The sequence below is a fragment of the Mustela putorius genome, unplaced genomic scaffold (genome assembly GCF_011764305.1).
Source record: "Mustela putorius furo isolate JIRA1106 unplaced genomic scaffold, ASM1176430v1.1 tig00000095_pilon_pilon_pilon, whole genome shotgun sequence".
Taxonomy (NCBI): Eukaryota; Metazoa; Chordata; class Mammalia; order Carnivora; family Mustelidae; genus Mustela; species Mustela putorius.
This window is the reverse complement of record NW_025421280.1, coordinates 26,987,212-26,999,405: the sequence shown is the minus strand read 5'-3', so window position 1 is coordinate 26,999,405 and position 12,194 is coordinate 26,987,212. Positions and strand designations below refer to the sequence as shown.

Genomic DNA, 12,194 nt, shown 5'->3' with positions numbered 1-12,194 from the left:
AATGGAGGAAGGGGATCAAAAGCTACAAACTTCCAGTTATAAGATAAATAAGCACCAGAGATGTAATACATAACTTGATGACTACAGTTAACATGGCTATGTGATATACAGGAAAATTGTGAAGAGTAGATCTTTTTTTTTTTTTTAAGATTTTATTTATTTATTTGACAGAGATCACAAGTAGGCAGAGAGGCAGGCAGAGGAGGCGGGGGGGGGGGCGGGGCGGAGAGCAGGCTCCCCACTTAGCAGAGAGCCAGATATGGGGCTCTATCCCAGGACACCGAGATCATGACCGTAGCCAAAGGCAGAGGCTTAACCCACTGAGCCACCCAGGCTCCCTGTGAAGAGTGGATCTTGAGACGGTAGATCTTAGGGGTGCCTGGGTAGCTCAGTCGGTTAAGTGTCTGCCTTCAGCTCAGGTCAAGACCACTGGTCCTGGGATCAAGCCCTGTGTAGGGCTCCCTTCTCAGCAGGGAATCTGCTTCTCTCTCTCCCTCTGCTCCTACCCACAACCCCCTTGGTCATGCTCTTTCTTGCCGCTCACTCCCTCTTTCAAATAAATAGATAAAATGTTAGAAAGCAAGAGAGAGAGAAGAAAGGAAGGAAGGGAAAGGGAGAGAAAGAAAGAAAGGAAGAAAGAAAGAAAGAAAACATCTTAAGAGTTCTTAAAAAAAATAAACTTTTTTTTCTGTTTTTGTATCAACATGAGATTCTAAATGTTAACTAAACTTGTTATGGTCATGATCTCATGATATATGTCAGTCATATTATTATGCTATACACCTTAACCTTATACAGTGTACAGTGCTAGATCTCAAATATATCTTAATAAAACCAGGAGGGGAAAAAAAGGCAGGGACTTGACCAGATGTTTCTATGCCCAGGTTCACAGCAGCATTATTCACAGCAGCCAAGAAATAGAAACAATCCAGCGCCTATCAACAGACAAAAAGATAAACAAAATGTGGTATACCCCATATGATGGAACACTAGTCAGCCTTACAACAGAAGGAAACTGACACATGCTACCGCACAGATGAACCTTGGACCCATTACGATCAGTGAAAGAAACCAGTCATAAAAAGATAAATACCAGGGCGCCTGTCTGGCTCAGAGCATGCAACTCTTGATCTTGGGGTCATGGGTTCAAGCCCCATGCTGGGTGTAAAGATTATTTAAATAAACAAACAAACAAAGTTTTAAAAAATTTAAAAGGACAAATACCATATGATCTCCGCTATATGAGATCCCAAATGTTATCAAATTCATAAAGACAGAAAACCAGAGCAGCAGACACCAGAGGCTGAGGAAGGGAAGGGGGAGTTATGGCTCAATGCGGACCAAGTTTCAGTTTGGCAAGACAAAAAAGCTCTGGGGAGGGATGGCGGTGACGGCTGTGCACACACTTCATACCACTGATCGGTACACTCAAAAACGGTTAAGAGGGGTGCCTAGGTGGCTCGGTGGATTAAAGCCTCTGCCTTCATTCGGCTCAGGTCATGATCTCAGGGTCCCGGAATCGAGCCCAGCTTCGGGCTCTCAGCTCGGCAGGGAGCCTACTTCCTCCTCTCTCTCTGCCTGCCTCTCTGCCTACTACTTGTGATCTCTGTCTGTCAAATAAATAAAAACCTTAAAAAAAAAACAAAAAACGGTTAAGAAGGGGAAAAAACGGCTAAGATGGTAATTTTAAGTTATGTATATCTCACTAGTTTTTTTTCAAGATTTTATTTATTTATTTGGAGAAAGAGAGAAAGATTAAAAGTAGGCAGAGAGAGGGGGAAACACGCTCCCTGCTGAGCAGAGAGTCTGTTGTTGGGCTCCATCCCAAGACCCTGGGATCATAACTTGAGCAGAAGGCAGAGGCTTAACCACTGAACCACCCAGGCGCCTCTCACCACCATTTTTATTAAAAGGCTCCAAGAAACTTGAATCTCCCTTTACAAGGGGACAAAATGAAGGAAAGGAGCATGAATGAATGAATGAATGAATAAATAAATAAATAAATAAATAATTTAAGAAAGACTCTAAGAGGTTCCAATAAAGACTTACTGATTGGTCTTAGCATTCCCAAGGCCTTCCTGACCATGGCCAGTCACAGGATGGAACCCCCCAGAAAAAATGTTTATCCATGAATGAAATCAGCACTGCGTCAGTACCCCCACAGTGAGCCTAGACAGGGGATGGAGCTTGTCTATACCCGCTTAGGTCCTTGCAGTCACAACTCCTCAGTCAGCTAAATGATGAAATTAACCCCAACTTCCTGCCTGGGCACCCCTTACCCCCACGCCCTCCAGCTGCCCTACTACCCCAGCCTCCCTCCTGTGGCCACCCTCTCAGATCTCACGCAGACTTCGGCAATCTCAGCCTCTTCCCAGACGGTTCCGCCTGCCCCACTTCCCACGGCACCTCCTGCCCACAGCCGGCTGTGTTTCTCCCCCCCAGAAGTCATCACCCATGGTCACCACCACCACCATGCTCTTAATGGGCCTCCCCCAGAGATATGAGGACCTTAGGATGGAGCCTGGCTAGCCTGCTCATCATGAAGCCCCCAGGCCCAGAACAGCACCTGGCCTGCCTCAACCCACCACCAAATCCAAAGTCACTCTAATAAACAGGACAACGAGGCCACATGCCACATGCACATGTCCACACAAGGGCTGTGGTGGACGTGTCCCCGTATCAGAAAGAGGCCAAGGAGCATGGGGAAATGTAGGGGGTGTCCCCTGTTACTCAGCCGTTACACACTGGGGCTCCACTTGCCCAAGGTAGACCATAGAGGAAACAGACCCCCACCTCCCGTCCCTAAGGAATAGCATTCTCCAGTGGAGAGGGGGCTTAGCCCTTGAGACTGCCCTTATGTGACTCCCCAACAGCCCTGAGTTCACATGCAACCTGAAGGTAAAGACGGAGCCATGGCATCCACAGCTCTGGGCCTGACTCCTCATACTCCATCAGCAGTGGCCCCCAGGCCAGGTCAGAAGTCTCGTCAGAAACTCAGTCAGCACTTCCTAGGTCCTCCTCTGCTCTGTATGGCCCCTGCCCACTGCCCACTCCATCACCACCACCTGGTGAGGCTGCTCGAGGGATAGTGAAGGGGGACATGCACAAGGGGCCTGGGCTTCCTGGCAGAAAGGCTGATAAAGAATCTGGGGAAAGCCAGGGCACTCAGGTGGCTCAGGTCACGATCCCGGGGTCCTGGGATCAAGCCCCACATCGGGCTCTCTGCTCGGCAGGAAGCCTGCTTCCTTCCTCTCTCTCTGCCTGCCTCTCTGCCTACTTGTAATCTGTCAAATAAATAAATAAAATCTTTTTTAAAATAAATAAAGAAACCCTTAACAACAGAAACAAATGAGTGGATATTTTAAACTTATGGTATAGTAACATGCATACAAGGCAGGGAGGGGCAGGGGAGGAACCGACAAGACGGGATGGGATGGCAGGACCCTCTGACCTGGGGTGCCTACTACCATCGTAGGTGTTGCTTCAACCCAGGGAAACTGAAGCTCAGGAGGAAGTCTGGGTCTCCAGGCTGTCAGCTGGAGCTAGCTAGAGCCAGTCTACCTGACCCCAACTCTTGGTCCTCAGCATCCTTTGAGGGAGGCACCTCCTTATTAGGACCCCTAAGATGTCTAAGACGGACATGAGGACAGCAAGGCAAACACTGAGGAGCTGACACCCACTGACAGTCCAAGGTAGGAGTTGGGGGTCACTGGAAGGGCACACATTCAGGAAAGGTGTCCCGAGTCAAGCATCAGTTTCCCCATCTAAAGAACAGTGAGAACACCCACAACGGCACGACGGCGTGGAGGACTAACCCAGTCCTCAATCCGAGGCAGCTCAGGAGCTTCTCAAGGATGGGGTGATCCAAGGCCACCTGTGCCACAGCACATCTGAGAAAGCTGGGAAGTGATGAGTGGTCACAAGGCCCTCAACCCAACTTTCTCAATGCTTTGGACCATATCACCTGCCCTCCGTCCAGCCTTGGCTCCCCCAATATCCCGAGCACCCATTACCCAGAAACTGGTCACACCAGCACAATAAGGGAAAGCTGGCATCCAACTACCCCCGAGCAAAGAACACAATCTAAGAACTGGGGAAAAAAGGGCTGCTGGCTTCCAGAGCTGCCACATCAGTTCAAAACACCTTCCAATTACACTCAGGACACTTGAAAGAACCACATGACACCCATGTCTGAGCACAAAAGCAGCAACCCAGAAATGTGTGGGCTCCAGAGCCGGCATCAATAAGGCAGGGTATACACATCCACCACTCGGCTCCTCGACATCAATGGGGACATGACGGGCACCTGCCACCGACCTGCAGCAGCTCTCCCATCAGCTGCCCTCATCCGTCCTCCAGTCCAGAGTCACTCCAGGGGCAACTGTCAACATCTCAAGCCACACATAACGCTACTCTCACAAACCCAGCTCAGGCACAACAATAAAGCTGAGTATGAAGATGTTTCTGCCACATGGCCAGAATCAGGAAAGGTTAGAAATGTCCACCTCCCCAACTAGCCATAGGTGGCTGCCCAAACACTTCTCACACCTGTCCCCTGGCCCATTCCCCAGTGCCACCCCAGCTCGGGCCCTCAGAGCCTCCTTCCCTGGCCCACCTCTAGCCCTGTCCCTCCTGGACCATCCACCACACCACGGGCCAGACCACATGTTTCCCAAGCCTCAAATTCATCATACAGTTGTACCCACTCAGCCCCACGCACCCTCATGGTCCGCTCTGATGCACCGGCACAGCAGGGACGCCCCTCACTGCCCTTCGGCGCCTCTGCACAGCCCTCGGCATGGGACAGCAGACAAGGATCCCAGCACATGGGAATCCCCAGCAGCTGTGTGATGCCTGGAACATATACTTAGGAATACTGACCCATTAGGGTGAACACTGCAAGGGAGATGCAGTCACTAAAACGTAAAGCTTACGATTATATGGAATAACAGTTAAAAGGGTGTCAGGGAAGAAGTAAGATCTAACACAATACGTGGATACCACTGTGATAATGAGGTGCCCGGACACAAGACAGAGGAAGGTGCCCAGGTGACAACAACAGCCCCACGGCCATGCCCATAGGAACAGGAAATGGCTCCTTTCAGGTATTTTGCAAGTTTTCTACGCTGAGCTATACTCCCCTTTATAGTAAACTTCTCAACATGTATTACTTTTAAATAATAGCTAGGTGACCCCAAGAACTTCACAAACATGTGAGGTCCACTCCCCCCCAGAATGGCTGCGGGGAGTCACAAATGTGCCCCGGTGACCTGGTGACTCAGCTGAGATCCGCGTCACAACGTGGCCAGGGAGGGACGGACCCAGAGAATATAATTAGCATCAGACTCCTGCACGGCCACTTGGCGTGGGCACAGGAGGTCTCTCTCTAGATGGTTCATTTGGATACCAGCTTTTTTACTGAAGAGTAAAGTGACAAAACTACACATTGTAGTTGTCTATCACTCACTGCGCCTACAGGTCAGAGGTCACTTGGTCTCAAAGGCGTCCCTTTGGGCACTTGGCGTCTGTTCAGCGGCCACACATCGCCGGAGTAAGATCTCAGACAACTCCAGACCATGGTTGCCACAGACCAAAGGGAAAATCACCAGGCCAGGGAGCAGGGGAGCAAGGCCCTAAAAATGAAGGATCCAGAGGAGGCCAAATCCCCAAGGCACAACAGGTAGGGCCAGCGTGGGCCTGGCCAGGCTGCATCAAGCAGGTCTGCTGCCCCAGAAGCAGATCTCCCGTGTCTGCTCTACAACCACAGTTACTCGGAACGGGAGAAGCAGTGTTATTTTCAAAGACTCCCCAGAGATGTCACAATCCGGGTATGATGTCAAAACTGCTTCAAGGGTGATGAACTCTGGCCTTGCCGATGAGTCAACAGAGGGTGGGTTTCCGCCAAGCAGCCTGCTGTTTACACACGATCACCACAGTCACCGTGTCGCAAGCCGGAAGCCTAGTCAAGGGTCACAGTGGCTGAGGCGGGGTCTGGCCCGTCACACACAGCGTCACTGGCTGCCTTGCAGAAACGTCCATCACTTACCCCACACGTCAGGTCACTCATACATCTTCCCACAGCATCTATGAGACAGACACCTTCGAGGAAGGACTCACCCCACCCAGAACTACCAAGAGCCCACTCTGAAACACACATGTAAACTGAACCCCTACAGCCAGAGCACAGAAGACAGAAAGCCATGCCCCTAACACGAGTGGGCCAGGCTGCTGCAGCTGGCCCACTCCACCGGACCACCTCCCTTCAGAGGGGGTAGCGCTTGGAGCCATACGTGGCATTCTAGCCTGATGCCTGGTTCTCAGTCCCGACCCAGCTGGGAATTTCCTTCCAGTGACATGGCATCCTAGAGTCTCTTCCCTTTTCCTCACCTGAGAGGTGGGAACCATTCCCCACTGCAGGGCTGACAGACAGGGGTGAGATGAGTGTGTGCAGCAGCTCGGGCCCATGCTGGCATGTGGGGTGTGATCCACAGATGTTGGTTATCACCATCGGGGGCAGGGGGCACAGTACAGGCACTACAGCAACCTCAGGAATTTTCAGGGCCACTCAAGTCACCGGTGCTTGCAGGAGTCCAAAACACTGTTGTTTAACAAGAACTTGAGACCATGCTGGGACCCCCTTTCCTAGCTGTACCCCAGTAGCCCAAGATCTCCCCCAACTCAAGAAGCAGCCCAGGCCACTGAAGGCAGTCTGAGTGATCTTGGAGAGGTAGAAAAGGACCCGCTGAGCTCCAACTGCCCCCAATGCATAGGGAAAACAATAAACTAGCCTTCTTGCCAAGGTCACTAACAAGATGACAGAGGCCTGGACAAAGGACTTAGAGGGGTCTGGCCCACAGCTGAGAGGAGCAGCCCTGACTATTCCTAAAGATGGCCAGTCTGAAAAGCAGGCAGCGCTGGTGAGAAGCTGCCCTGCTTAGGACCCAGTGCACACCCCCAACCCCAGAAAGGGGAGACAAGCCTACCTCCTGGAGCCTCGCTGTGGGAGGGGAACAGAGGCTAAATTAAGGCTCCTCCTGCCACCAGTGCCCGAGATGACATCCACACAGCCGCCCCCTTAGCAGCAGGCGAGCAGCCCCTAGCACAGCTCTGCAAGAGTCATGGGCTAGTTGCTCCAGGCCTCTTCCATCTCCTCTCCCCACACACCGTTCCCCAAGACAGAACCCCAGCAGCCGCCCTCTATGCCCCAACACCCTCCCCAGCCTCTTGTGTCTTAAGGCTTGAAGGCAGCATGCCTGGAACCCCCACCCCTCCCTGCAAAGGACCCCTCACCAGGGAGACCTCAGCTCTGGCCATATCCTAGAATCAGCTCTCTCAGTCAGTATCCTTTCACACCGCCCCGCACCCTCACATCACCCCATTTTATTTCCTTCCTGATGCTGACTGCTGACAAGTTCTTTGTACCAATTTCTGTGCTGCCCTGTTCACGTTATGTCTCCTGCCTCCAGAATACCAGCTCATGATGCTAGGGGCCCATTCTGGTCACTCCTGAATGTCCCACACTTGAGCAGGAGCCCTATACAAACCAGGTGCTCAATCAGACCGAGGCAGATGCAGGAGCCCAGGCTCCCTGTCTCTCACAGTCTCTATTCAAACCTCCAGGTGGGAACCAGCTCTGGGTACAGAACCAAATGCTGAGAACACAGGGGGAGGGGAAGGTGTCAGGGCTGCACTGATGGCCACACATGTGTCAAAAGAATCCTCACAGCCCTGAGAAAAGAAGGAGCCAGAGCTTAGACAGGGCAGGGCACTGGGACCCTCAATAGTCCTGAGAAGGATCCAGGGATCAGAAAGAAGCCAGGCACTGGGACCCTCACAGCCCTGAGAAAAGGATCTGGAGCTGGGAGGGGTTGGGTACTGGGACCCTCACAGGCTTGAAGAGAAGGATCTAGAGCTCAGAAATGGCCAGGCAGTAGGACCCTCCCAGACCTGAGAAGAATCCAGAGCTCAAAGAGGACAGGGCACTGGGACGCTCTCAGAAGGACTCTCAGGGCTGGGAGGGGTCAACTATTGTGATGTGTACAATCCTGAGGACAGGAAGGATCCAGAGCTGGGAGAGGGTTGGACACTGGGATCCTCCCCTCCAAAGGGGAAGATCGGGACTGGGAGAGGGCCACGCACTGGCCCGAGGCCTCAAGCAGATAGAATCAAGATTTAAACCCTGCTAGGCTACAATCCTCAGGTTTCTTAAGCCCCTCCCCTGGGTCCTCAGTTTTTACTGAACAACAATATGCTCCTCTCCACCAAGGAGCTTATAAACCAGGAGAGGAGAAGGTCACTAAGCAACAGAGCCCACCAAATCCAAAAATGAAATACCCAGGTGGTTGGAGCAGGCGCCCCAGGAAGGGACACTTCCTCAGAGTGGCCAGGGAACACTTCTCTGAGCAGGCACATTACACTATCTTGGAAGGATAGGTGTATGCTTCCTCTCTCTTCTCTCCCAAAAGTAGCCCATTACAGTGAAAAGGGAGATCTATAGGAGGAGCCACATCAGGACTCACTTGAGTTTTTTAAATTCAAAGAGAAACTGCATGAAGTCCAAGTCAATGGTGGCAGCATATGTTACCTTCTGCCACAATCCAGGCTGGCCACCAGGTCTGCACAAAGGCAGCTCAGATGCCACACCACTCTGGAGAGAGAAACCATGGAGGACTTTTACTCAGGCTCCTCCAAGAGCTAGGATTACAGGCTCTCTTGAGCCACAGAGAAAGTTTCACAGGAACTTCCTCTCCAGTCCCTGCCACATCTGAATCTGCAAAAGCCTCTTTGCAATTAAAAGTAAAAATAAAAATCCTCTCCACAAGTTGCCATTGGCAAACCATATAACCACAGTGCTACAGGACAGAAAACTCCAGACACTATTGACGGCTGTGCGGAAGAGGTTTTGTTACCTCTTCTTTTGTTACCCATACACTTCTCTGGTCACACAAACCAGTTCTTCAAGTCACTTTTCCTATCCCCACCACCCAAAAGCACCTAAGCTGCCCTGACTTTAGCTCAGTCCACTACAATGTCCAAACAAGTAATGTTAAATATGAAACAGCTTCGAGGGATGCCTGGGTGGCTCAGTTGGTTGAGCCACTGCCTTTGGCTCAGGTCGTGGTCCCGGGTTCCTGGGATCAAGCCCCGCGTCGGGCTCTCTGCTCAGCGGGGAGCCTGCTTCAACCCTTCTCTCTCGCTCTGCCTGCCTCTCTGCCTACTTGTGGTCTCTGTCAAATAAATAAACAAAATCTTTAAAAAAAAAAAAAAAATGAAACAGCTTCGGAGAAAAATGCAAACTAGGTCACCCTCAAAGTTTAGCCCAGCTGGCCAAGATGCCCCAAATGGACTGGAGAAGTTCTTCAAGGGAGCCCCTCCTGGCTGATATCCACAGCTGGGCTCCCAGTGGGATGAGCTACTTAGAGTCTGCAGTTACCTTCACCCTCACATGAGGAAGATCCAGCTTAGTTAGGGGATGTAACCAACACCCTAAATTAAAAATAGCCGTGTGACAGCATGAGGTGGACACACAGGCGGGCCTTCCTAACAACTAGATCAAGCGAGGGCAGCATGGTAGGGAGGGCGGGGCTCATAAGTGACCAGGTACCAAGTTCACCTTATTTACATGACTCATGAGCTCTCCCCCAGCTGTTTCTAGGAAAGCCTGCCTTCCTGCAGGACAAGTCAGAATTGCCTAGGGAAAAGACTCCACACTGGAATTCCACAAGGAAGGGCAACTTAAGCTGGACACAATGTATGTTGTTCCCCCACCCCAACTTCTCACCTGCAAGGGCACCTTAGCCTCATCCTGAGGAATCCTTCTGACAAGGGAAGAACTCGCTCTTCTAAAAAAAAAAAAGAAAGAAAAAAGAAAAAAAAGAAAAAGAAGACCTCTTCTACCAATGGGAAACTATGATACAAGATACTAGGACAGGAAGGAAACTGCCCCAAAAAAGTGGGAAGAAGCACGGGAAAGGTGGGCACCAGGAAAGTGGTGGGAACGTAACAGGGGAAGAAATTCCCGACTTAGCTAATGGTGCTGAACAAGTCTGGGGCAGGAAGAAAGCCACATTCCTTCCTAGTTAGTCTCTCTCCTCACCCGCCCTCAGCCCCCCCATTCCCAGTATATACAAACACACACACACACACACACACAGGGAGCAGGGCCTCCCTGAGCCCGACACCAGACCCTTCCCCAGCCATTTCATGACTATAAAGCTCCCACTTTCCAGACAACAAGAAAAAGGGCTCCCAAACCACTTCCCCTCAAGCCCTGACCACTCTGGGCACCTGCAACTTCTGTCCCGACAAAGAGGGCACCATGACAAACAGAAACGGGAAGAAGCAGGTTTCTGACCAGGGCCCCAGATGTGTCCGCAAATCAAGCCTGAAAGAAGGTGCACAGCAGCCTCCCCACAACCCCCGTACCCTGGGCCAGGTGGCAGAAGTGAAACGCCTCTAACTTCCCCCAGATGGACCCAAATTGGCCCTTGAGAAGTTTGAGAGTCAGCGGCCAGGTGCGGTGGCCAGAGCTCCCTCCCAGGTGCCCACTAAGAGCTCCCAGCCTGGGAAAGGAACCATGCCAGCGACCCCCCCACACACATGCACAGCTTCTCCCCCAAACCAAAACACTCCCATTCTCCAAAAATGTCCAGTAAGACAGAGTCACCTGCGAGGAGCAGGGGAGGTGCAAACAAGCTGTCAGTTTCTGCCCAAACTCCCCTTCCCACGAGCCAAGAGTGAGCCCAATTTCAAGGGCTTCATTGGTGTTAAAGCCCCCTCAAGTGCACACTCAGCCTCCCCACACAGACGGAACAGGTTCTCCACAGGTGTCCCAACAGCGGGGCCCCACTGACCCACCCTGCCTGGGACCCGGACAGAAAAACCTCAACCCTCCCCAACCTTCTCCCCCACCCCCCAGCCAGGTGAATAGCTCAGTTCCTGCTCAGAGGCTGGGTGAGCCAAGAAGGCTCCGGACGCCTCCAGGTGCCCACTCAGTCGCAAACACCGCCCCCCCCCACCCCACCGCGGACCAGATGCGCTAGCTCGGAGCCCCTTGGCCGCCCCGGGCCACCTGCCGGTGTCACCTCCCAGAGCCGTGAGGGAACGCGGTTCCCCGAGCTTCAAGCCGGACAGGTGCTCACCCCGCGACCTGTCGGTCCAGGGACCCGCGAGCAGCACGCCGGACACTGGACCCCGCGCCCCCAGGACAGGACGCCTCCGCGAGGGGCGCATGAGGCCGGCCTGCGCCTCGACGTCCCCGACGGTCGCTCCGGGCACCGCTCCGCTCACCTGGCTGGCGCGGTAGCTCTCGAAGGCCCTCAGGGCACTGTCGGTGAGCTTCACGTGGAACACGGACACCTTGCTGCCGTCGCTGACCCGCCCGCACGACAGCCCGTAGCTCCGAGCCTCCTTTAGCGCCGCCATCTTGCGACCATCGCTCCCCCGCCCCCCCTTCCCGGTTCCAGCGCCGGCGCGCCAGCCCCGCCCCGCCCCGCCGCCCGCTGACGCGCTGCATTATTCATGAGACGCGGCTGACCACGCCCCTTATGGCTCTAGTGAAGCCCACGGTCATCTCTGCACGGCCCGCCGATTGTTGTATTATTCATGAATGCAGCTGGTCGCGCCCCCTATAGGCCTGGCGAAGTTCACAGTCACCGCCCCGAGGTGCTGTATATTCATGAGGCGTGGATGGCCCCACCTTTCAAGGCCCCAGAGGGGACAACTTCCGTGCCCGGACTCCGCCCCGACACGCGCACACCTTCAGGCCCCGCCTCAAGATGCATAATTCATGACCCTGGCTCCGCCAGGCAATGACCGAAGCCACGCCCCACTGCCTGCTGACGTGATGCATTATTTATGAGATCGCTCCCTGCTTTTCGTCCTCGGTTTCTGTTGAGAGCCAGCGCAAGAAGGGGGCGGGGCCAGTGCAAAACACGTGGGGGGCGGGGCCGGCTACTGGCGGGGTGAATGGGCGTGACTATGCAAACCGAGTGCGCGTTGGACGCTGGGTGGGGCTGGCGGAGCTTCTCTTAAGGTAAGCAGATGGGATTCCCTGCCCGGGGCTGTTGGGGCATTAAGGATGTTGGGGAGGAGGTAAATTTTGCTAGTGATAAAAGTACAGTTTTAATAGAATAAAATTCTATATCCTCGAGGTTCCTGAGACATGGTGTTTGTCCAGCTTTCGCATTTTAAGA

At 53.0% G+C, this 12,194-nt stretch overlaps 1 protein-coding gene across 2 annotated transcripts in view; it reads right to left on the bottom strand.

Moving 5' to 3' along the window:
• The window catches only part of ELL (elongation factor for RNA polymerase II), a 73,295-nt gene extending 61,826 nt beyond the window's left edge, over positions 1-11,469 (bottom strand). The window contains exon 1 of one of the 2 annotated variants that reach the window (XM_045081499.1): positions 11,290-11,469. In XM_045081499.1, coding sequence (XP_044937434.1) covers positions 11,290-11,424 — 135 coding nt within the window. In that variant the 5' untranslated portion in view covers positions 11,425-11,469. The remainder of the gene's footprint in view (positions 1-11,289) is intronic. The other variant, XM_004760945.3, reaches the window with a different exon arrangement.
• Between the last annotated feature and the right edge of the window lie 725 nt (positions 11,470-12,194).